At 38.6% G+C, this 26,668-nt stretch overlaps 1 protein-coding gene across 2 annotated transcripts in view; it reads left to right on the top strand.

Moving 5' to 3' along the window:
• The window catches only part of HECW2 (HECT, C2 and WW domain containing E3 ubiquitin protein ligase 2), a 402,520-nt gene that overhangs the window by 247,382 nt on the left and 128,470 nt on the right, over positions 1-26,668 (top strand). The window contains exons 3-6 of one of the 2 annotated variants that reach the window (XM_011997186.1): positions 6,504-6,611; positions 15,820-15,914; positions 20,664-20,739; positions 25,521-25,690. In XM_011997186.1, the coding sequence (XP_011852576.1) occupies positions 6,504-6,611; positions 15,820-15,914; positions 20,664-20,739; positions 25,521-25,690 (449 nt within the window). The remainder of the gene's footprint in view (positions 1-6,503; positions 6,612-15,819; positions 15,915-20,663; positions 20,740-25,520; positions 25,691-26,668) is intronic. The other variant, XM_011997187.1, reaches the window with a different exon arrangement.

The raw sequence follows: 26,668 nt of genomic DNA, 5'->3' as shown, positions 1-26,668 counted from the left end.
TCTCAAAGTCGCTGTCAGTTTTCTCCTCAGTGTTGCTCTGGGATTCCAGTAACTGGCCTGGTGCGTGCTGATAAATTTGTACCATTTTAACAGTCAAGCAGTCCCTCTGAAGGGGTGTTCTTTGCCCAGGTCTAGAATGATTATTTTGGTTCAACTCCTAGCTTAGTATTGCTCTCCAATCCCAAATTCCAGACAGGCATCTAATTCCCGAGTGTACCCAGAATAAGATCAGGCATCTTTATGGTTCCAATCTCAGGACACAGTTGTTTTCAATTTATACACAAAAGGTAATTGAAAATCAATTTAGAATTTATGCCATTTTTAAAGAAAATAGAGAGAAGAGATGGAATTACTTTAAAGCAAAATAAAATTCAAAAGTATTATTTTTCTTCTCTCTGGCACAATTGGTCACGTGGCATCTTCCTCAAAAAATTTCTCCTCTATTTTCAACTCCCCTGGGTTGATTGGTAGGAGGGTAAGTGCTTTGGATACTTTTTTTGTTTCTATTTTATTTCTAGTACCGTATGGAGGTTTTGGAGATATTTAATATAGGCATAAAAATGTTTCCAAATCTAGAATATGTTTGGATATGTCTGATATGTCTGGTCATGTTTCCTATATATTCTCTTGTTATCTTAAAAGGATAATTTTCTGGAAATCCAAGAATCATGTACAGGAAAAAAATTAATCTTTTAAAAATAATTTTCACACCCATCTCTCTGTGTGGAATATTATGGGGAAGAAAGAACTTGAAAAAAAATTAAAGTTTTTATTTTTACATTATTTTAGCTTTGTGTGTCATTTTTTAAAAAAAAGAATTAGTTTTTTAAAAGATTACTCTTTATAATTACATTGTAGGTTAATATAATTATCAACTTTTCCAGGGAAGAAAAGGATAATCTTGTGGGGCCCAAGCAAAAATGGTAACATTAATCTCTGAAATCAGCTTTAAATATGGCCACTCCTTGGTTGTTTCTGATGACCATTCATAGAACCAAAAATGAGAACTGTGGAAGGTAAAGAAATGTATATGTCTAGGGAAAGGATGAGGAAACAATGTCTGGCTTCGATTTGTAGACTTCTCAAAGGAGATCTCCGTAAACCCTTTCCAAAGACACTTTAAACCCAGCAGCTCAGAACCATATGAATCACACACAGATACCAGGATGGCTAATCATTCCTCCTCTTTTTTCCTCTTTTAACAAAACATGGTTACCTTTACCATAGTAATTTTTGCATTGCAGTATATCTATGTGCCGGTCTCCCACCACTATCCTGTCAGCTCCTTATGGCAAGAAATAGATGCTTATGATCTTCATAGTAGTCAGTCAATAAATACCTGTTAAATGAATGAATGAATGAACAAGGTAACAAATGAGAGGGACAACAGTCAAAGACATATGCATGGTCCACAGCATTGCTGTGATTGCTCAATTTCCCTGGAAATAACCATGGAACAGAATTTTTCAAAATGTGGTCTTTATGGTATTTGCATCTGAATCATCTGGTTGGGGTGCTTGCTAAAATTCAGATTTCTGAGCCCAGACTCAAACCTACTAAATTCAAAATCTCTGGAAGATGAGCACAAGGATTAGCATTTTGTTTGTTTATTTTTTTGAGATGGAATCTTGCCCTGTTGCCCAGGCCGGAGTGCAGTGGCAGTCTCGGCTTACTGCAACCTCCGCCTCCCAGGTTCAAGCAATTCTCCTGCCTCAGCCTCCCTTATAGCTGGGATTACAGGCATGCGCCTCCACGCCCAGCTAATTTTTTGTATTTTTAGTAGAGTCAGTGTTTCACCACGTTGGCGAGGCTGGTCTCAAACTCCTGACCTCAAGTGATCTGCCTGCCTCAGCCTCCCAAAGTGCTGGAATTATAAGCATGAGCCACCATGCAGGAATTAGCATTTTAAAGAAGCACCACCCACCCCCTCATTCATTGTGAGCAATGAAGTTGGGCATTCTTTGCCCTGGAGGATCAGGTAGCTAAAAGAGAAGGTAACCCGTGAGGCTGTGACAGTGAATGTGCAGGAGATGTTGGTAAGTCTGCTTATATACAGATTCTGTTTAAGACCCCTAGGTGTTCTTCCTAAAAATAATGTTACCTTTATGTTTTAATAATGTCACTAATGTTTTAATGAAGGAAAAGGGGCCTATTTCTCACCTCATTAACAAGCTCTGAGAAATTTCTCTGAGTCATTATATAGTTAGTAGAAGAGGGTTGTGTGTTGTAATCTTTTATTTCTACTCTTTTATCTCCTCGGTCCAAACACTTTGTTTCTCCCTTGAAGAAGCAGAATTAACATAAGTAATTCCAGTGTTAGTAACAGAATTAATTGGAGTAGCCCTAAGTTGTAATTTAAAATAATAATAATAAATGAAATCACTTTGGGTAAGTATCATGTTCAGGCATGGTGGCTCACATCTGTGCACATGTGCACACACACACGCACACACACTTCACTTTTCTATTTAGAGAAAATGTGTAGCCAACTAGATTTGTAAGAGAATGAAGAAGTTGTGAGACATGAAGAGACAAGCTTAATATAAACCCTACCAAACAAAATTAGATTTAGAAGGTATTTGGGTATATATGTATTAACATCTCCAATGTTTCTTTCTTTGTAATTATATTTCCACTAGGAAGTGATCTAAGAATCTAGAATATATACTCCTGTAATATAGACTGTATTGTAACAGAAAAACAGACACTTTAATCCTAGTAGGAGAGGAAATAGAAATGAGGATGGGAAAGACGGCAAGGAAGATAATGGTCAAAGAGCAAAGACAAAAGCACGAGAGTATGCCTCATGGAAGCTGACAGGTTTCTAGGCTGAGTGGAAGGTCCCTCTAGAGGAAAAGGTTAAATATTAAGATGATAGGAAGTGACTGGTGGAGAGGAGGGGGCCGCAGGCACCACTGTAAGGGGGAGTAGAAAAAAAGGCAAGAAGTAGGCACAGATACAGAGGAGATAGTAGTAGGAAGATGGAGAAATCAAGGGAGATAAGGCCTAATGTCCTCTATAGATGCCACAGAATGCATGAGTTTAGGGACACAGAGTTCATACAGAGTTCCAGTGAGGGTGGAAATTAGGTAGGGGATGTGAGGACAGAGACAGATTTGGAATAGTTAAGAGAAACGAGAGAGGGAAGTGGCCAAGTGTATCTTGGTTTTAAAGACCAGTGGCATTCGATTATTTGTCAGAACCTTTACTCGGTTAAAGGAAGAAATAAATTTATAATTACTTCTGTATTACACATGTGGGGGATTCAGAATTCTTTCTTTGATATACCTATTTATATTCAGTTATTGTTCTTTTTTTTTGAGACAGGGTCTTGCTCTGTCATCTAGGCTAGAGTGCAGTGGTGCAATCATGGCTCACTGCAGCCTCAAACTCCTGGGCTCAAGGGACACCCCCATCTCAGCCTCCTGAGTAACTAGGACTACAGGTGCATGCCACGATGCCCAGCTAATTAAAAATTTTTTTTTTTTATGTTAGAGACAGGGTCTTGCTATATTGCCCAGGCTGGTCTCAAACTCCTGGCCTCAAGCAGTCCTCCTATCTTGTCCTACTGAACTGTTGGGATGACAGACATGACCCACTGCACCTGGGCCAGCTATTGTTCTTACTTTGGGATGGGGGCGTTTTGAAAAAAACCAGATCACCTCACACAGGTACTAAATGAGGATAAAAAAAATAGTTCATTGAATATAGGAAAAAATATGTTGCGTATACAAAAAAATCCATGAACAATAGATCTGAGCAGAGAAAATGCTACCAATCTAAAAAGATTCTCAGGCTAGACCAAAATTGACTGCAACCTAAACAAAGGTGTGAACAAAAAATTTAAAGGATTACTTAAAATAGATCTTCTTGGAACAAAGAAAAGGAATGAGTCATTCTAGGCATTTCTTAGTATGATGTGCCAAGGCTGGCCATGGCTCTGCTAGCCACAGTAGGAGCAGTAGCAGTTGTAGAGATTGTAGTAGGCATTTCACAGTAATGTGAACTCTGTGTCCCTAAACTTGTTTATTTCTCAGGATTCATATTTGCAATTAAGGGTTGCTGCCACTCAATGGCAGAAGTATTTGTATCTGTCAAGGATAATGAATTATCAGGAATATGATCTCATCAAAGAAAAATTTCCATTTGGAATAATCAGAATAGTACTTGACAAGCACCATGGTTGGCAGGGAATGACGCAGCAGCTTTTCTTCCTTATGAAGGCCAAAGGATGGTCACTGGCTGTGGCATTTGGACTTGTTTTCTGCAATCAAAACAGCCCCATCCAGCTTCTGCTCAGGGTCAGCTCATTCTGCTTCTGACCTATTTTTTTGTCATATATGGAACATCTGTGTTCTGTGTGAACCTGAATATTCATGGTACAATTTAGCCACTTGACTTCAAAGGGCTAACTTTTATTTCTTTAAATATCACAGATTTCACCAGGCCGAGCGTGGTGCCTCATGCCTGTAATCCCAGCAGTTTCGGAGGTTGAGGCAGGCAGATCACCTGAGGTCAGGAGTCCGAGACCGGCCTGGCCAACATGGTGAAACCCCATCTCTATTTTCTATTTTGTATTTTGAAAAATACAAAAATTAGCCAGGCATAGTGGCTCACACCTGTAATCCCAGCACTTTTGGAGGCCGAGGCAGGTGGATCACAAGGTCAGGAATTCGAGACCAGCCTGGCCAACATGATGAAATCTTGTCTCTACTGAAAACATAAAAAATGAAAAAATTAGCTGGACATGATGGCAGGCGCCTGTAATCCCAGCTACTCTGGAGGCTGAGGCAGGAGAATTGCTTGAACCCGGGAGGTAGAAGTTGCAGTGAGCTGAGATAGCACCACTGCACTCCAGCCTGGGTGACAGAACGAGACTCCATCTCAAAAAAAAAAAGTTACCAAACAGAAATTGAATTTTTTGTTTGCTTGTTTTTTTGTTTTTGGAGACAGAGTCTTGCTCTGTCGCCCAGGCTAGAGTGCAGTGGCGTGACCTCTGCCCCGAGGAGCCATGTGATATCTTTCAAATGCAGTGATTTTTAAGTGATTGCCTGAGTACCATCTAAATATCAGCATCTTGGTTACATTTCTGTGATGAAATGGAGTTGTTTGCTCACATTGTTTGTCCAGGAGAGGATATGATGCCATGAATGGGTTATGTCTTTCCATTCTTACAAAGAACAGTGGCTGCTGCTTGGCCTTTCACAATAAAGAACCTTTGACTTATAAAGTGCTCAATGCAAATGCATGAAAGGACCGTCCCTCCCAAAGTTCTTTGGCTTTTCAATATGATGAAACTAATAGGGCAACCACAGAAAAGACAGAAATCCCTCTGACCCCTTGATTTGACCCATTTTCTGTTTCTTTCAGGCTTAAAAGAAGACAGGTTTTTCTCCTCAGGACTATTCCTTTGGGCTTGGGACTTTCTCCATCTTTCCTTTTTTAGTGTAGCTCTTACTTCACCCCGTCTGCTTTATTCCAACTCTCAGTTAAAGTAAAGCGCAACCTTGATCCTTCCTCCTTGGAAAGGGATTTGGGGAAACGAATGAGGTACATCTGGCATTAAGAGCCAGGATCACTATATACTTTTTAATGTGCCTATAAAACTCCATTGGTCTTTTCATGTTTTCTAGTTTCATTTCCTATTCTAGGCCACTAAGACAGAGCTTCAAAGTAGTGTAATGTGAACAAATTACAGAACATGAATCCCCAGTCTTCAGGGTGCTGGGGGCAGAGCCTGAGGAAGCCAGAGCATCCCTGCCTGTCATATTAAATTGTAAGCATGGCTTCTGTTGAATCTAGTGTGCCATACAAATATTACCATTTTCTTTGTGCCATGAGGTCAGAAAGCTTGGAAAATGCTGCCTTCAGGCCTGTTTGGGGGATCACTGTTCTTTCTATTCTTCTTCCACACGAAAGCCTATAGAAACTCTTTTTTTTTTTTTCTTATCTTGTCTCAAGGTCTATGCCTTTGGTCTTTTGCAAAGAACTGTCCTGGCAGATGTGATGAAATTGGTTTGTGTTCCCTAAACACTGTTCCTGGCAAAGCTGTGCTGTATCTTGACTCACTTTCATAGCTTAACATTCCTTTTGTTCATCCCATCTTGAATTCCGTTATATTCTCCTAGGTCTGCTCTTCCTTTCCTTTTTATAAAAGGGTTTTACAAATGGGAACACACCCAACCACTTTGTTATAAATCAGCTCATAGCTAAAGTTGTAGCAGTTGTACCCTTTGTTCTTTGCAGTTTTGTCTTTTGGCAACATTGACCACCTTGGCCAAGCCCAGAGATGCCATCTTCTTTCCACCCAGCCCCCTTTCTCCCACATAAATGCGAGCATAGAAACTCGGGTAATACTCTGCTGGGAGGTAGTCATTAAGGATAAAATGCATTGTATTTTCTCATTTATCTTTTTTCCATTTATTTTAGAATGTATATTAATCTTCCTGCTAAGCAGAGACAGGTTATAATTAAGCTGAAAAGTGTTTCTTTGGTTTTTCCAGATGAGAATTCTCCAGCCAACTTCTGGGATTCTAAAAACAGGGGTGTGACTGGAACCCAAAAAGGGCAAATTGTATGGAGAATTGAGCCTGGGCCCTATTTCATGGAACGTAAGTAGCTGAGTGTGAAATACAAACTTATTATTGAACATTGCATAGGTATGCAGAATTCTACGGAGTCTTTTTGAATGTTACTTTGAAATTCTTTGGTTTGAATTTCCATATTTATGCCATGATGGAAAATATATTGTTTTAGAAAATGCTCAGTAAAGAATGTTCACATATTTTGAAAAAACTGTGTATGTTTCAATATACAGTTAGCCACCCATATCCGTGGATTTCACGTCTACAGATTCAACCAACTGTGGATCAAAAATATTCAGGAAAAAAAAAAGTCACTATACTGAACAAGTACAGACATTTTTTCTTATCATTCCCTAAACATTATAGGGTAACAATTATTTGCATAACTTTTATATTGTATATTGTATTAGGTTTTTTAAGTTATCTAGAGATAATTTAAGTATTTGAGAGGATGTATACAGGTTATATGCATATACTCTTGACACTTTATATAAGGAACTTGAGCATCTGTGGATTTTGGTATCCCATGGGGTTCTTGGGATGAAGCCCCCATGGATATCAAGGGACAGGGACAACTATGTAACATGTGCATGTGTGTATATGTATACACACACACACACAAACATACACATTTACATATATATGCAAATAAATATTACAGGTACATACATATACATGTGTATATATACATAAATATATATGGTGTATTATATTTTACATGTACATTATGAATGTATGGTATATAAATTATATATGATTACTTTAGTACTTTACACATTTTGTATACCCTTTATATCTATAATTAATATTTATTCATATTAATTTCAGAAAGAATAATTCAAGATTTCAATTAATAATATGACTTGCCTTTGAAATACTTCATTATAATTTTTGCCAGCAGCAGAATAACTTCATGTTTGGACTCCAGTCTTTTCAAAGTGCTGATGAAATAGACTGGGGCTCACCGCCATTGAGGTCAGCTTACTAGAAAATCAGACATTGATTGCAGATAACTCAACTATTACCTAATTAATTCAGTGTTATAGTCATTTGTAAATTCAAATGCTCATATATAGTGCCTGGTTCACAAAAATATCTTGTCCCTTTTTATGTTGGGTGATGGTGTTATTTATGGTTGTCACCAATATTACTGAAAAAGTAGTGAATACTCAATACATTTTTGTGGAATATATAGAAGAATGAAGGAATAAATGATTTACTAGTTGGTCCAGGTTAACTTCTACATTTATAGAGTTTATTTTTCTTTCTTTCTGTTTTTTTTTTTTTTTTTTTTTTTTTTTTTTTTTTTTGAGACAGAGTTTTGCTCTTGTTGCCCAGGCTGGAGTGCAATGGCGCAATCTCGGCTCATCGCAACGTCTGCCTCCCGGGTTCAAGCAATGCTCCTCCCTCAGCCTCTAGAGTAGCTGAGATTACAGGCATGCACCACCATGCCCAGCTAATTTTGTATTTTTAGTAGAGACAGGGTTTCTCCATGTTGGTAAGGCTGGTCTCGAACTCCCAACCTCAGGTGATCTGGCCATCTCAGCCTCCCAAAGTGCTGGGATTACACGCGTGAGCCACTGTGCCTAGCCATTTTTCTTTAATGTAAAAAAAAAAAAATGGGCTCTTTAAACTTTTTCTGAGTTGTTGAGCTCTGAGTGAGCCTTAAGATTAGTATATGCAAAAGATTTAATATAAAAGAGAATGTGTGGGTACTAGTACTTAAAGATAGCACTTACTAAACGTGAACATTAAAGATTTGATTAAATGGAAACCTGCCGCAAGCATATCTTTATTGAAGCATATCAAACTTCTCTAATACACAGTTATCTTAAAAGATTAATGTCTATTACTTTGAATTGCCATTAAAGGCGTGAAATAATTTCTTTCACCATCCTTACTAGTAAATCAGCACTCTAGAACTTTCTCTAATCCTGCTTCTGTCCCATAAGGAATGTCTTCTTTTCATATTCCAATTTTCTGACTGGATTCTCTCTTAAACCTTAAAAGAAATGTCGTTTTTAAGGGAAAATGCTCACAAAAAGCAGAGAGGAAGGAAGGTCGGAAAGGGGAAGCAGGTACATTTAGCAGAATCCTAGCTAATAGCACAGCATATAGGAAACAGTTTGGAAGAAAACTTGCCAACGTGTGAATGAGGATGGTTTCTGGCAGGTGGAATTATGGATGATTTGTTTTTCTGACCTACGTCTACGTAACGTTCCAACATTGCCCAGCTGGCACGACTGTCTAAGTAATGAAGAAATAAGTGATAAAAGAATGTGGGAAAATGGAATGGGAAATCGCTGGTTTTACTTTCAATGTGATTCCTCCTTTGAAAGGATCCTAGTGTTTAAAAGGCTGATCTAGCTGAGAAATATTGCCAACTGAACTTCAGGGGAAAAGGTAAAATCACTTCCTTTGGAGTGATTTTAGCAAAATCACTCTAAAATGCTGAAGGCTGCTGGTAATTATTGCCTGTTGCAGTGTGCAGACTGATATTACAAGGCTCATGTGAACCCCTGGGAAGAAGTCAGTACCACATGCTGCTATAATTTGGAATATTATTTGAGAAAAAGCCCATTTACAGAGTATCCCCTTTGCTGTGATTGATTTTCTTTCTCCCTCCCAAAGTGTTAGAGATTCATCATGGGCTGGATGATTAGGCGATAGTTAAATAGCTCTGTCTTGACTGATTTCTCTACATCTCACCCTAGTATTTAATAGAAATGGGCTTGACATTGAAGCTAGGAGTTGGGAATGAAGAAAAGAGAAGCTGGTTTTTTTTTTTCCTTTTCTCCGTATTTTAGCATTTCCACCTTAATTCTTCTCACGTAAAATTGGGAGTATTGTGGAGCATAATTGTAAAACTGGAAATATTCAGTAATGCATTTTTTAAAGACTGAGAAATGTCGTGTAAGTTAAAGTTCAGGACAATGAATAGGAATTTTAGAAAGATTCTCCTTTGAATAAGTCTTTCTTCATTAATCAGAATGAAGCACTCTCCCAAAACACTCATCCTTACCCTTGCAATATAAAAGAAGTTGTAATTATATTTATAATGCCTAGAAATAGTCTGTGTCTTTGGGATGTCAATTATTATTATTATTATTATTATTATTTTTGAGACGGATTCTTGCTGTGTCTCCCAGGCTGGAGTGCAATGGCACAATCTTGGTTCACTGCAACCTCCACCTCCTGGGTTCAAGCGATTCTCCTGCCTCAGCCTACCAGGTAGCTGGGATTACAGGCATGCATCACCATGCCCGGCTAATTTTTGTATTTTTAGTATAGACAGGGTTTCACCATGTTGGCAAGGCTGGTTTCAAACTCCTGACCTCCAGTGATCCACCCACCTCGGCCTCCCAAAGTGCTGAGATTACAGACGTGAGCCACTGTGCCTGGCTGGATGTCATTTTTAAAACCCATTGTCTGACTAGAGCATTCTTAAAGGGACTCACAAAGGAATGTTGGTTGAATCTCTGGAGCTGATGGCATGGAACTTTTTTTAAAAATTGAGAAGAGATTAGCCAGCTTCTAAAATATTTTTCACCTCCAATCCTGAAAACGCAAAGTATTTAAAAATATTTGTTTTCATCTGCAGAAAGGAAATTTGTTTATCTTTAACTCACCAGAAGTCCAAACAAAGGTTTAAAAATCTCTGAAAATTGATCTATTAAAGTTCCAGGGAAAACCTGGATTTGAGCACTATGTAGGCTATTTGTGAATTTAAGATGGCTTTAGTTTGTCTGGATAAATCCCCAGAGGAGGCAGGTAGTCCAAACTTATTTCATTATAGGGCTTACTTGAATGGATTTGAAGGACAAAACCAAGTGTAAATGTGGGTAGATGACCCTCAGGGCATTCAAGAAGAGGGTCAGCTTCATCTGCACTTACTTGTTATAAGACAGTCAAATATTCAAGAGAGCTCAGGCTCACAGAACCTGAATGGGTCCTCTGTGCAGTATGCATTTGTGAGTTTTAAAATTTAAGAGGTTTCAAAAGTTGTATTGGCATGCCAGAATGTCTGTTTCATTCTATACAGTCTTTTATGGGTTATGGTCATTCATTTATTCATATTTGCTTTTTGTTCTTCCTTCCTTCCTTCTATCCATCCATCCGTCTATCTCCCCTTCTATCCTGAAGTATTCATTGAGTACTACCTTTGTGCTAGGTCTTATTCTAGGTACTCACTGAATCTTGTATTAGTGAGAGAGCTTAGAGTACTAAACTTCATCCTACATTGCTATGTACTGAATTGTTATGTGATCATTGAGGCATATGACAAAACACTGATAAATTACACAGCGATTTCAGATATTTACCCATCCCAACCCTGGAAAATGTATACAGGATTAGGAAACAGTATGCAAGTGACAACTGTGAGTGAGTCTTTTCTCTGAGTGGCGCTCAGTTTGGTACCTTGCCAAAATAGATGTGTCAAGGGTGCCTTTTTATTTGGTGGAGATGGGGTGACCTCGGTCTCTTGTTTTTAACTATCAGAGCCCTTTCTGTAACTTGCACCATTCCTAAGTCCCCTCTCACCAACATCAGAAAGGTCTTTTTGCCCCTTGGATGGAGATTTAATGCTTTTCATCCCCCATCCTCATACTTTATATTTTAGGCCCAGTTAGTTCTCTAGTCCTGTTAGGTTTCTGCCACATCTGCATGGATATTGTCCCTTTTGTTTTTCTCAGTTTTAGCAGAGGAAAGCCTGGCCATTTCAGGCTCCATTGGCCCTTGTTAAAGAGAAGACAACTTGCAATGACATATAACTGACAAGCGAGCATGTCACTGGTATGTGGGTAAATTTCCTCAAAAGCATGAGAAGTAAAGCTGTGAATAAGAATCATAATATTAATAGTTTAATGAAAACACATAGGGCAACGGTGAAAGTCATGTTCTAGAATAAATTGTGATTAGCTTGATTTTTTAGGTTATTCTACCATTTAAGTAAAATAGAAATGATTAAAGGAAGAAGGACATTTATATTCCATCCATCTTTATGCTTCAAAATATTCAACTTCTAGAAACTTGGGGAAAATCCAGACTCTCTAAATAGGAACAGGCTGTTAACTACTGCCTAAGTGAATCGTGTAGCTATTTAAGATAATGGATGAGATCCTAGTCTGAGGCAAAACCATTTCTTGCAGGGAGTGGCTTGTGGAACCTTTTTTCAGAGAGGGCTTGAAATATAATCTTACATAAATACTTAGGGTTAATACAGCTGAGTTGAGATTGCTTTTCTAAAAACTACTTTTGAATAGGTAATATGCAAAACAGTATAATGTTTAAAAAGTATAAAAATTGAAATTAAATGTCTCCCCAGCTTCATGTCCAGTTGCCACTTTTCCCACCCTGAAGGCAACCACTACAACCAGTGTCAAGTTATCTATCTGGAAATATTTTATTCATATACAAACCAGAAATGTGTTCTTGTTTTAAACAGGTGGTAGAATGATTGATTTAAAATGCTGTGTCAGAATTACACAGTTACAGAGACCCCTTTAGTTGAGAACAGGTTTAAGTTCCTAAACACTGTTCAAAGCCCCTCTGCCTCCCCAACTTGCCCTGGAATATGCCCAAAGTGACATCTCACAAATGATCACCCTCCAACCCATGGTAGAGGGCAGCAGGCATGCTGCTACCCTGAGGGACGTCTTCGCTTGTATTTATGAAAATTAGTAAGTCAAAAACTTGAAAATAGAGGGCCTTTTCTGTTTTAAGAACATTCAGATACAGAGTACTAAACTGTATTTTGGTAACACTGTAAGTAAACATATCCTGAAGATTATCGAAAGGGGCCCTTATATTGTCATGATCTATGACTGGCTTCAGCTGTTCGGAAGGGGCCTCAGAGAGGAGATGCCGCTCATCCTTTGCTGTCTGCCTCCTGAGGCTGGACCTGGCTCGGCCGACAGCAGGTCCTTACAGGTTCATACAGGATGCCTTTCCCTTTTCCTGGCTCGCTGCCCTCCGAGGCAACATGCTTTTGATTAGTGGATTCAAAATACTCTTCTTTTTATAGCCCAAAGAAGTGGAGAAACATATATATATATGTGTGTGTGTAGGGGGGGATATATATATTACATATATTATATATTTTGATATATAAGTATATGCAAATATTAAAATATATTTCTATACAAATATGTGTATATACAAATATATATTTTATATTTTTTTTTCATAATTTGAGGCCAGCAGGGGGAGATGTTGCCTGCCACATCAGGCTGTGGGGAAAGCAGCTAGGATAGATGGACTCATACATTGCTCTTTGGTCCATGTCCTCCATCTCTCCTGCTTATAAACAGGGCTGGGCTCTGTTGATCACTGGGGTCCTCCCTAATCGGATGCTCCATCATCATGCCTGTGCTTACTTCCACCTGCTTTTGTATATATTTCTCAGAAATAGCTTTTTACAAAAAAAAAAATGCTCCTCTTACAGTTAGAGGTTACACATTGTAGCTGCAACAGAAGCCCATGACCCTGGGCACCAACTTCCCTTTTCCATCCTTCTGAGTATTCTTCCGTTACCTCTTCCAATAACCAAAATATTCAAATACATTAATCAAAATGCTGCTCTCCCCCTTTGTCAGAGGGGATGTTGCTTAGTTACACCATTTTTTAAAATCTTGTGTGACGTTCTGAAACATTAAATAACATCTGAAGATGAAAACTCCCACTCAGAGTGGAACATTCTGATATTTTGAGGGGCAGGAATCTTCACTGATGTCCTGCTGAAGGATGCAGCTAGTTTCCATCCCCACGCAAACCACTCCTCATTCTGTCCAGGACTGTTTTCCTCTCTGGTGACCAGCCTGTGTGTGTGGTTTTGTAATGGGTGATCTGTGGAAATCCCCTCAGCTGTTTGCTTCTGCGACACGCAGCTCTGTAGCATTTGGGGGCATTGGATCTGCCCACAAAATCTGCTTTTGTGCAATTTAAGATACATTGATCTTAGTTTCAGGGATTCTACTTTGTCATCTGGGTTGGAGATTTTTGTTATAGCAAGAAATAAAATAACACCCAAAATGGGTCAGCCAGCAAAGTTGGCATGATTATCATCATTCTCCAAAAAAAAAAAAAAAAAAAAAAGCAGTCACATTTCTTTTTTATCTCATTGTCTGTTACCTAGTTGACTATTAAAACCTTAGGAAAAGCAGATGGCATCCTAACTTGAGACAGAGTTAGCGGAAGATGTCTTATAAAAATGCACTTCTCTCTGTGGAAAAAATGGCCTGCTCACTTGCTAACCGTTGATTTGATCTATGAAGTGCTGCCTGTAGACAGAGCCACCAACGTTGCTTCCCCAGCATGAAGAGTGCAATGCCAATGAGCTCATGTCCAAAGAATTCAATCCCCATGCACATTACCACACTTTATTCTGCTCTGACAGTCCTCGTGCATACTACTTAGCTTTGTTCTTGCAGACTAAATGCTATTGGTCTTGGAAAAAAGCAAGTGGGAGAGTAAAGTTTGCTCATATTTGTCCAGCTCTTACTATTTCAGAAATAGCCAATAATCTGTGTTAGTGTCCAGGAAAGTCATTTGCAGAAGAGTTCTCAGGGAGGCAAAGTAATAGTAAAGCTAGAGTTTCTGCGTAGGTCATCTCGCCATTTCTCAAACCCAGCATGCTTCATCTGTGCCTCCCTGCTTTTCCCATTCTTTACTCTAACTCTCTCTAGCCCCATTTTGCTCATCCATTAGACCTGTTTTTGTCATGACACCTTTCTGACTCCACCATTTCTTCCCTGATCTCCACGGTCTCTATGCTCTTCGACCTGGTGCTCTTCCTTTTTACTGTGTGTCTTCTGTATTTTGCCATGCCTGTGATTGGCATCTGAGCAGCTACCCTACAGAACACCCATGAGACCAGAAACCTTTCCTTGACTCCCTTGCACTGTCTGGCACATTGCTGCCTGGCCATGTGCTGTGGCAGGTACATAGTAAAAATCTTCTGGCTGATGATGCTTATTAAATTATGAGTTACTGAATAGTGATTAAAATAAATAATAGAAGGACTCAATATTTTTCCTCCATAACAACTTTTTTTTTGAGATTTAGTATTTGGTCATTGGTAGGAAGAGTGTAATGATATAAATTCCTGTGAGAGGATTTTTCTTCAGTTATTATATATTTCTCTTAAAATAAGGAAACCAAAGACTGCAGGAGGCCGTTTGGTGCAGTTGGGAAAGTCAGTGGAAGAGGAACTTCCTTAGGGAAATACGTTGAGCAACCGCACTTTAATAGTCCTGGTGACTCATCTGAGAGAGGAACTCCCTCCCATAGCCTAGGATTCTCCCTCCAGGGCCTGCCCATCAGCATCCTTGCATATTTAGAACACACCTTGGGAAAAATGCATCTCGCAGTGACACTTCAGTGACTCAGGCGCTTTGTATACAGAGAAATTCCAGTGACTGTAGGTTTATCTTTAACACAGTTTGGTTTCATGCTCTTTGGAATTGTAGTTACTTTCCAAAAACCGTAATTGGCATTTGTATTACTTTCTATCAAAGTGGAAGTATCAGAACAAAATTTATGAAATGTGTGGATTGCTACAAGCTGTGAGATATAGAATCAGTTGTTTGTAGATTTGATCTCTGCCTACTGGGTATATTTAAATGACTTGGAAAATTAAAATAATGTAGATTTCCAGACCCTGTCACTAGAGAATCTACTACAGTATACTTCCATGCTTTGTTAGACTGCTTTTCCTCTATTTCCATTGGGAGCTACAGTCAATGTAGATAGAGGTTATGAGTGAAGGCTTTGGAATCAGACAGCTTGGGTTTGAGTCCTGACTCTGTCATTTCTTATCTGTCTGACCTACAGCAAACCTCAACATCTCATCGGTAATATGGGGACAGGAATTTCTGCCTCCCAAGGTTCTGTGAGGGTTCACTGACAACATGAACGTGAGGCATAACACTGTGGTACATTGTGGAGCACCTCAATAAATGCCAGCTAGTCCCATTCTTATCACTACACTGTTTCTATTTTGACATGATGTTTCTGTGCGTTATTTTTCTGATATGTTCGAGAGGTTACAAAGTTTGGGAGAAGCATATAATATCAAACAGAAATTGATGTAATCTGTTGCCTCTGAGTGGAAAAAAAAGAGGTCATTCAGTCATGAGTAGGATTCCCTGAGAGGTGGGATGGTGGATTTCCACAGCTGATTCCTAAATGACGTGTTTCACTGTTTAAATTACTGTTTTCTCCAATTGCTTTGCAGCGGAGATTAAAATCTGTTTTAAATATTACCACGGCATTAGTGGGGCCCTGCGAGCCACGACCCCCTGCATCACCGTGAAGAACCCGGCTGTAATGGTGAGTGCCCCTCGCTGCCAGCTGCCTTGTGAGATCCATGCTGGAACTTGATTTCTATTTTTGCCTGTGCGGCCCTGACAGGGTTATGAGGAACAATGAAAAGGAAACATGTAACAGTGTGGGCACTGTTATAGGAAAGGAAATAGCTTACAAGGTTGACATACCCGAATTCCTAATTCAAATCAGTGGAAACGTAGGATTTGATTTGTAACAGCCGTTTGTAGAGTCAACTCTCGAGGAAACCCATTCATGAAGCAAAGTAGCAAGTGCCCTATTCTGGAAGGTTTAAACTTAGTCTGGGTGACCAGTTGGTAGGAAAGAGTGGCATTGCATCTTATGTGAATTTTAAGCATTTAAAGTGTGGGTGATTTACCTGCCAGTCAACTCAAGGAGCTGTTGCTGCAGAGAGTAGAAGTGGGGAGTCACAAATGCACTGTTTCCTTAAGGTCTTAGTGCTGCTTCCTTCTTAGTGCTGAGTTTGGGTCTAGTGCCTAGAGGTACTGCTCATATTTTGGGTAAAGTGTGGTCACTCAATGGAAGTCAACTTCTTTAACTTCAGAAGTTGACTTCAGAAGTCAGGCCTTCAGTTGAAGAAACAGATATCTAATTTACTTTTGTAGGAAACTTGTGGTGTTGGACTTTTGAAAGAAAACCCGCCCATTTCCAACATGGCAATTTAGTGATTTTTCTAAATTTTATTTTAGAATCTAACAGTCTAACAACACACAGCTCCTCTGTATATGGTGGTTTGGGGAGATTCTTAGAGTCCAAGATATGTAAATTACTTCAGTTGTAATTAGTCATTACTAAAAATGAGGTCATGAAAGCATAGAAAAAATTACTGACTCCCATGACATAGAATCTTTACAACATTGTATATGTGGGTGTGTGTGTATATACACAGTTATAGATGCTTGCATTTTTGGAAATAGGCAAGTAGTCAGGTTGAAATTCAGAAAGCAGTCTTTGCAAATAGCACTTTGAAATTGTTCAGACTCACCCTATGCTGTCTCTGATAGTGCTTGTACCTCTGTATCAGGCATTCTTTCCCTCTCATCTATTCATTTAAGCAAATATTCGTTAAATGTCTGCTAAGTACTAAGCATTGTGCCACCACTACAGATGAAATATGAGGAAAAACGCCATCATTGATCTCGTAGGTCTGGTGCAGAAAAGAGACATCAATCAAATATTATATTTGTTTGAGTGATAATTGTATGAGAGGGAGCAAAATGGGGCAAGAGAGCATGTTCTATGTAGTAGGATTTGTCCTGATCGGGAAATTCCTGGAAGGCTTACCTTAAGAAGGTGTGTCTAAGAGACAAGCTGAAGAAGTTTTATAGGTGAAGAGGGAGGGAAGAGCATTGCAGGCAGAGGGAATAGTGTGTGCAAAATCCTCAGTATCTAAGTACTCTGCTCACATTAGAATTATATTTGAGTTTTCATTGTAGTAAACATAGTATAGAACATAAAAGAAAAGCCTACATTTACTATATAAGACTTTGAAGGTCACAAAGAGAATAGCAATTGTTGATTACAAAGTCTGCCATGTCACATAGTAAGCACTGGAACAGACTTCAGTTACTATTCTAAAAAGAAAAGTTACAAAGCTAGAAGAGTGGGGCTGTTTTTAATAAAATCTTTAAGAAAATCGTTGTGTCTGAAATTAGACAACAGCTTCCAAACATGATTAAGCATTTTCTGGATTTAGATTTTTATACTTGAGCAATTTCAGTATTCAGATATCATCTAAGGCAGTGGGAGTTTATGGTTTGTTGAACACTGATCTTATTCCATTGATTTTTGCATTGAGATTGCTCTGTCAAAGCCTGTGGATAGTTTGGAGATAATTAATTTGCTTCAAATGGGTTTCAGAGCATCTTAAAAGCATCACAGATACAGCACTAGCAATCAGTATAGTGTATTTTGGTTCAGAGATTGACTAATGCAATGAGTGGTTAATCGATTTCTGACCAAGCTTGGGACAGTTTGGTCTATGTCCAAAATTGAAAGGCTGTGCCTCATGGGCACCTCATTTTGGGGGTCAGGATTATGACCATAATAGCATGATGGTCACCTAGGTATATGACGTATGTTTAGTTATGTGACTGATTAACATCCTTGATACGTACACATCCCACTTAGTACAATTATACCATGGCCAGATACAAAGAGTAGACCTGGAAGAAGTAATTGAGAAACTCCACATGGAATGAAATGAGCTGTTATCCTAATCATGTGGTTTCTTTTCTCACATATCCTTTTGCAATGAATTGAAGATTAAAAAAAAATTGTGACTTGTCTGTCATTTGTATTTTGTTGTCATTGTCATTCATCAGCATACACAGTGATATGTGTCTCAGATACTTGGAACAGGAAATCTTTCGGCTTCAGGGACAAATTAAGGCTGCCATTACTCACTACCATGTATTGTTTCAACACTTGGTTGACATTCTTGTTTCTGGATTTTCCTGGAATGAATCTATGGAGTGAGTTTATTTTAAAGCCAGTCTCTAAACATTGAGTGCAGATGTGTTTATTATCCCTAATGTCCCTGTATCTAATGGTAATGTCTGGTTTTTCCTGGCTTTATTGTAATGAATGATAAAAATTGAATTATTTGGATATGATTTCAGATGAGCATTTTGCCAGAGTTGTTGTGCAGTACACTTTTTCTGTGAATTCTTTGAGAATTGCTTCAGGAAGCCTTTTGCCAGAGGGTGAATTACATTTGAAAAATGAGAATTAGAGGACATTTTCTCTTGTTTCTCATAATTTCTTATAATTTTCAAGTAGGTTTTAAATGAAGACAGGTTATGAATTTTTTCAGCCTCATTAAACTCACTGAGCACAAGTATCCATAGCCGACAGAGATGTGTTTTGAGGGGTGGCACATCTTACTGGGGCATGTGGCCCATTTGTGGAGAGGCCACAGTTTCTGGGATATCTTCCTATGTCCAGGCACAGAAGGAGTGGCAGGTTACCGAGGGTGTGTCTCAGTCGTAGTCCAGCGTGGTGTGTGGTGAAAGCAGGGTGAGATGGCCACAGCAGTTTGTTGTCTGGCCAGTGTACTGCTGCCTGTGCCCTAGTTAATCTGGGAATGCTGAGTCAGTGGAGTACAATACAATATAATAAACCACCTGTGTTTGTTGAGAGCCAACTCTATGATTGAGGAATAGGATTTGTAGATGGAAGGAAATACAGATACCTGGATGGACCCTGGTGTGTTGCAGAGGACATGTGAAGCAATCAGGATGCAGTTAAGTGGCACGCAAAATAGTTTGACTAAAGTACAGGAGTTACAGCGGAGGCAGTAGAAATTTATACTTCAAAATTTGAATGGGATTTCTCAACTTTGCTTGGATTAGTGATGACTTTTATCTCCTGGGGGTATGTGATTTTTATAGGAGTGTGGGGAGTGCAGCAAATATAAAGTGGAGAAAAAGTTTAAAAAAAAATCAGACCTGGACAGTAGTTAAGTAGTAAAAGCAAATTCGGGTCAGGAACTATTGCATTAGGGGAAAAGAGAACTCACTATAGAATTGGCTCAATTCCAGATATAACAAGGGAAAGTGGGGGTTAGAAGCCAAAAAGCAGGGTTGGAGTGGAGGGATTGGCAGATGGAAATTTACCAAGAGCTCAGGGGGATTCTTGTTAAACTGACCTAACAGAATTCTTGCTGAAAGAGGGCCAGAGTGATCAGTTATCGCACGGAGGATGGTGGGAGATGAGGAGTTTGATCCGATATCAAGGGTGATCACATATTGAGGGTGGGGATTGACTCTAAACTGACTTACCAGGGATTTTGCTAAAACTAAACTCTATAAGGATGGAGATAAAAGCCCAAGGCCTGCCTGGTTGAGCAGAGGACTCCAAAGAGCCTGAGTAAAGTTTGCTCAAGGAAAGAATCTTTGTCAGAAGAACTTAATCTAAACTTCAGAATTAAAACGTGGTTCTATTTCCCACATTTGGGTATATTCTGCCTTCAATTCTGTCTCTTACAGTATTGTTGACTTCTTTTGTAGAGTATTGTGAAGGTTTTTCTTCCTAATGTACCACAAATTGTGCATTAATTGCACATAAATTGAGAGAAAGGTCTAAATTTGCTGGGTGGTTTATAAATTACTGGCTTCTTGTGAGGTATAATTTACTCAAAAGCTTTCAGGAAAAGGTTATCAGTGTAATAGCACTGCAAATTCTTCTTATTGCTAATTATAATAGCATGTGCCATGTACCTGCAGCATAATAGAACACAAGCCTACAAGGGAGATAGGACTCCAGGTAGATTTTCAGAAATACTTGACAAGAGAGGGTAATTCTATATATACAGGTAGGTCTGATATAAATCAATTGTTTCATTTTTTCTAGATTTTCCTAACAAATCTGAAGGAACTTGATATTTGTTTTTTAACTAAAGAGAACATTTAGTATAGTAATAGTAATATATTTACTACAAATCAACTATATTCTTATCAAAGGGAAAAAAAGATGTAAATTAGTTTGATTCATAGTTATTGAGAGTTTTTAAGCTTATATCTTTTTTATTTGGGGTAAAGATTACATTTTAATCTTTCCTCCAAGAATCAGCATTTGTGTCTCTGTTCCAAGATTTGGAAATGAAAGGACACATGATACAATACCTGTTTGATGCAAAAATCATTGCATCTGGGTGCATACATGGTTTCCTAGACAGATCCAGTGGCATCATACGCCTCTGAAACTTCAGACGCATGTTTTTTTTCCTTTCAGATGGGGGCAGAAGGCATGGAGGGAGGTGCTTCAGGAAACCTGCATTCTCGAAAACTCGTTAGCTTTACATTGTCAGGTAAGAATGTCTTTAAACATGACATTCACTTTGAAAGTGTACAGTTTCGAAGGTATAAATAGTCACTTCTTTCTACAGACTTTCGTATATAATATGATGATATGTGAACTAGTTTTTGGGCATCATACTTCTGAAAATTCAAGTATATCTCTTACCATGATAAATTAATTATTAACATAAATTCAGAAATTATTTCTTCTACCAAGTTTTCTGGCGATAGACTGTCTGTATAACTATTATAGTTACTTTAAAAAAAACTGCAACGTAACATGTGCTAACCCCACTGAGGAGCTTTGATTATTGAAAATCATTTATTCTTACTTCAGCTAGAGAAAGGAAAAGTTTGAAGACTGGAGAAAAAAACCCAATATACTTCTTTATCTGTGGAGGAATACACATAAAAATTGGAAAGTGGAGAAGCCAATTGTTTTTGGCTTGTCGAATTGCTTGTATGTTTACCATACAAGTAAAGCACTGCTTTTTAAGTTACGAGACAGGACTCATTTCCAGTTTGTAAGTTTGATTTAGTTAAAATCAGTAATTTAAAAAAAGAATAATGTCAGAGTTTACCACTGAAGGGAATTTTTTTGGGTAAAGCATCGATTTATACAAACTGAAAATTTTCATATACAATAATATACATCCCTATATTTGTGTGTACTAGGTTGCAATGTAAAATGTATTTCATACATAGGACACTGTCGAAAAAGTTTGAAAGACACTGATTTTAGAAAATAAATTGGTAGTCATAAAGTCAAGAATACTCTAAGAAAATCCATATTTGAAATAGACTTTTAAAACAGATAACCATGCTACAATACATAGAAAAGAAAGTCTAATGGATCTCCTTCACTGGAATATGTTTTGTTTTCATTTTTTTGTGTGTTGTAGTACACTGCAATACATAGAAAATAAAGTCGAATGGATCTCCTTCACTGGAATGTCTTTTTTCATTTTTCTGTAGTTGTACTTCCAAAATTTAAATTAGATCCACTTTTCTCGACTGCAAAAAACAAACAAGCAAACAAAAACATGTTGTGAGAGTGAGCGTTAAAAGACCTGATCCTGAAACAGATGCTTCCACAACGCATAATTACCACATATGACTAAAGTGTACACATCAGTTCACTGTTGGCCCATGGCCTTCTGAGTATCTGTGTTTGGTTTTGCATGTTTCTCCTTTCCCCATATGAGCTTGCTTTTTTGCTTTGCTTCTCTGGTGAATCTCAGCATCTGTAAACTAGTGACTTATGGTTCTAGTTTGACCAATAAATATGTTCCGTTAGGAACCATCAGGGTTTAAAAAATATCTAGGTTTGTAGAAGGGCACTAAAAATAACCATGCCTGTGGTACTATCTCCCTACCCCTCTTATCTGCCTGTTTCCTAAAAACATCTTGGCTGTACACCTGTGCTTTAAACCTTCACGGTACTGAGGGTCTGAAGCTACTGAAATCCCTGATGATAGGCAAGAAACAATTTGTCGACCCAAATAGCTCAAAAAATTTAGAGTATGACCACACCATGGGTTTCTTGTTTTTTTTTTTTTTTTTTTTTTAATTGACTGGTAAAAATTGTTTTTTTAATGGTGTACTGCATGATGTTTTGATATAAACCATGGGTTTCTTAGTTTAAAATTATTACCCTGTGCTTTTAGGTGATCCGTATCGCATGACACATGCTTATTGGTTTTGACTCCAGATGGGATGTTATTAACTATGTGAGAATGACCATCTGTGAGTTAAAAATCTTAGGACATTTTCCTAAAAAGTAGGAAGCAAGCTTTGAGGCACAGCCAAATGCTTCTTCCTTACACATTTCTTCCAACATCGCACCTCTATTCACATGGAGGCTAGCTACCTAACATCTGTTTTATTTCTTACCGTATAGCCAGACATTTGCAGACAGTATACAGAAATGACAAGGAGCTGAAACCAATTCTATAATGTTAATTCTAAAAAGTTAATCTGGTTATAGCATACTGACAGTGGATGATAATATTTATCTGAGAGCATTTAAGCAGTATAGAATGGCTGCCTGCAAATATTCCACTGTTGATTATATGTGGATAGGTAGGGGCACAAATACTTGAATTTTACAGCTAAAATTAAAAATGTATTTTCATTAATATTTTAAATGTGTTTCAAATAAGGCTTTACTTAGGATATTTAACACGTCAAACCTTTGTGACTTTGAGTCCTTCTTTGGCCTATTACATGGTGTGGATATTTGTGAGCAATAGCATATGTAAAAGACAAAAAAGAAAAGATCAGAAATGAGATGGATAAAGGGAACCAAATAATCAGATTACAAATAATTGGTAGTTTGTTGTATTTATTAAGGAAGATTTATTTGTTCAGTGTTCCATTGTGGAAAAATTTTGTATCAGGCTTATCTGACAGTGATATTATTTATCACAGTGACTTAATCATCTGGTGGGATGCTTTTTGTTCAAAGGAATATTTTTTGTGAGTTATTTAACTCTGTCAGACTTTGTGGCATTCATTTCTGTCTATGTTACTCTTCATTTACTACAAAGAAATCCCTTTTTTGGGCATAGATTTAATACATAAAGAAATTTCATTCTTCTGTCTGGATTCAAGGGGAACATAATCAAGAAAGGCAAGAAAATAAATGTGGCAATTGCCTTTTCTTCTCAAAGCTGTTCCCTGCTGAAGAAAACCAAGTGAAAGTAGCATCATTAAATTGACAGTAAGATGCAAATTCTGCATTTAATAATGAGTACGTAGTTTATGAAGTGTCAGGAATGGGGATTGCAAGGCTAATGAGATAGTGGCAGCCTCTCTGAAGTACCTATCTAATTCTTTACCCGTCTTTTCCTTCTCCTACTGGTTTTCAGATCAAAGATCTTACTATATATTTCATGCAGTGTTCTCAACGCACAGTGACTCACGCCTGTAATCCCAGCACTTTGGGAGGCCGAGGCAGGCAGGTCATGAGGTCAGGAGATCAAGACCATCCTGGCCAACATGGCGAAACTCCATCTCTACTAAAAATACAAAAAATTCACTGGGTGTGGTGGTGCGTGCCTGTAATCCCAGCTACTTGGGAGGCTGAGGTATGAGAATCGCCTGAACCCGGGAGGCACAGGTTGCAGTGAGCCAAGATCACGCCACTGCGCTCCAGCCTGGTGACAGAACAAGATTCTGTCTCAAAAAAAAAAAAAAAAAAAAAAAAAAAAAAAAAAAGCTCTTGGTTTAATTTTTGTATATATAAAACTTTCCCCCTCTACTGCCAGGTATGTGTCATTAGACACTTCTGGAGTGTTTTCAGCACATGTGCCTGGCCATGAGTTCCTGTGGGCCGCTGGTGAGCCACCTCCTGGGAGCACTCATTCAAGAATATGGTTCTATGGGCAATTTCAGGCCAATTCTGTTTTTCTAAGAAAGACCTTGTGTTTCAGGAGTGGGCTTGTGTGGGATGACCCTGGTGACCTCCTGTAATTTAGGGTCACTATCCAGGGTCTGTTTGCCAGCTGATCTGGGTAATCCAAAGGTCTGTGGAGGTTCAGGGGCCATATGCAAAATTTCTCTCTGAACCAGTGTTCAGAACTTCCCAAGATTCATCTTCCAGCATTTTCTAAGATGACTTAGCTCCCAGGCGTATCTTATTCAAACCAATATTCTCAGAAATGTTGAAGACTCAGTGGAGCCAGCTTTATTTCCTGACATGTTTGTGTCTCTTAGCCTGACCATGGAAAAACATACAGTCTCCTCACTAAATGGACTTTGGCTAGGACTTTTAGCAGCATATAGTATGAAACAGCAATTTGTGAATCTAAGGTGAGTTATAGGACATTCTCCAAATGTTTAAGTTACTTTACTGGCTATTTAAAATAGCAGGTAGCACTTACATTTCAAAAAACATTTCCCCTAACATTCATCGTATTTATGGAATATATATGACATTTTAAATGTGGTACAAATGGATATATGCTCTGATGTTTCATCTCCCATTAAACTTAGTTCTATGTATATGTAGAAGATTCATTTTTCTCTCATGAAGGAACATGTTTTTCAGTGAACTGCTTACTAAGTATTTCTCTCAAGACGTTGTCTGGGGAGGCCGAGGTGGGTGGATCACGAGGTCAGGAGATCGAGACCATCCTGGCAAACACTGTGAAACCCCGTCTCTACTAAAAATACAAAAAAATTAGCCAGGTGTGGTGGCGGGCACCTGTAGTCCCAGCTACTCTGGAGGCTGAGGCAGGAGAATGGCATGAACCCAGCGGGCGGAGCTTGCAGTGAGCAGAGATCGTGCCACTGCACACCAGCGTGGGCAACAGAGCGAGACTCCATCTCAAAAAACAAAAACAAAAACAAAAAAAAACGACATTGTCTGAGATTCTGGTTGTCGAATTACATTGCCCTAGGAAAAAGGTGGTGAAGGTGCACATGTTGGAATCAAAAGGGAGCTGAAAAACTGAAAAGTCAGTTTAGGGATGTGAGGTGGTGCTAAAGGTTTGGCTTCACTTATGCGGCCTGTTAGGTGACCCCTCTGCTGAAATTACTGCCATAACCCATTTGACTTCACCTATCTAAGCAATCATAGTGTGAATACTGCTATTGTGTTACTGAGTTATTTCTGTTTAGAGCTTCCTGTGTGTTTATTTAAGAACAAATTGTCTTTGAGCTGCTTGTTCTAATCAGGACATATGGATCCTTCCTTCTTCTATCCCTTGTTCTCTCCCTTCCTCCTTTCTTTCCTCCCTCCTTCCTGCTTTCTCTTTGTCCCTCCCTCCTTCTCCCTCTTTCTTTAAAGATCTTAGGGCAGTTGGGCTAAAGAAAGGGATGTTCTTCAATCCTGACCCTTATCTTAAGATGTCAATTCAGCCAGGAAAGAAGAGCAGTTTCCCCACCTGTGCCCACCATGGGCAGGAGAGACGGTCCACTATCATCAGTAACACCACCAATCCAATTTGGCACCGAGAGGTAAGATGATCCCTAGGGGTCTCCTACTTGTCAGTGAGGAAGTCAGCCCAGTCTGTCTCTTTCCTCGGGACTTTTGCATCCTCAGGTTGTTGATGAAGTGACTAGGGGTTCTGTCGGGAACGGGATACAATGAGAATGAGCTATTCCTACCTCTCCAGAGCCGGGTCTAAGGTAAGACAAATGAAGCTGTGACTTCAGGGGAACAATTTAAGGACCCTCCGAAAAATTCAGTTGTTAAAATAAAGATCCTAATGCATTTTTTTAAAACTCACAATTAATGCAAAAAGTTCATGAATAAAATATGAAAATTTGAAGTAAGGACAGGATCAGTAACATTGCCTTGTAGAGTCCTAGTGGGACCTGAGGCAAGAGGAAAAATCAGCAATACTGGTCGTGTTTTTCTTTAAAATTTTGATATTTTGTTGTAGCATACATTTAGTATAAATTAAAGGAATTTCTCTCTCTACGGGCTTTGGCAAATGTTTTATGAATTTCTAGATTTTCGTTAATTAGATGAGCCATTCAAGGAGTCATCATCCTGCGTGAAGCCAGATTGTGTTGATGGTATTTTAGACTTCCTCACAGCTACAGTATGCTACCAGTCATCTTAGTGCACCATATCAGTGAAATCAAGCAAAGGGTTTTCTCATTTGAACTATGGAAAGTCAGAGAATGAACAAACAGACACTTCTTATCTAGTGAGCAAAGCTTGAGCTGTCCCTCCATTTCTCAGAGATCTGAGGTATGTTTTACATAACTAGTGTGAGAATGTTTCTGGGCTGGCATAGGAGTTACGCAGTTAATTAGATCATACCCTCAATATTTAACGACAACAATATGTTCTAACAATGTTGTAGAAATATTTAATTGGAGAGAGGTATTCAGGGGATCTAAAACCAATTGGAGAAAAGATATGGTTGTTTGAGACTTGCCAACACAGCAAGATATTTCTCCTGGGCGGTTCCTATGGTTTTGGAT

Source organism: Mandrillus leucophaeus, unplaced genomic scaffold (genome assembly GCF_000951045.1).
Source record: "Mandrillus leucophaeus isolate KB7577 unplaced genomic scaffold, Mleu.le_1.0 Scaffold532, whole genome shotgun sequence".
NCBI lineage: Eukaryota > Metazoa > Chordata > Mammalia > Primates > Cercopithecidae > Mandrillus > Mandrillus leucophaeus.
Note: the sequence above shows the minus strand (reverse complement) of the source record. Positions and strands in the feature narration are given on the sequence as shown.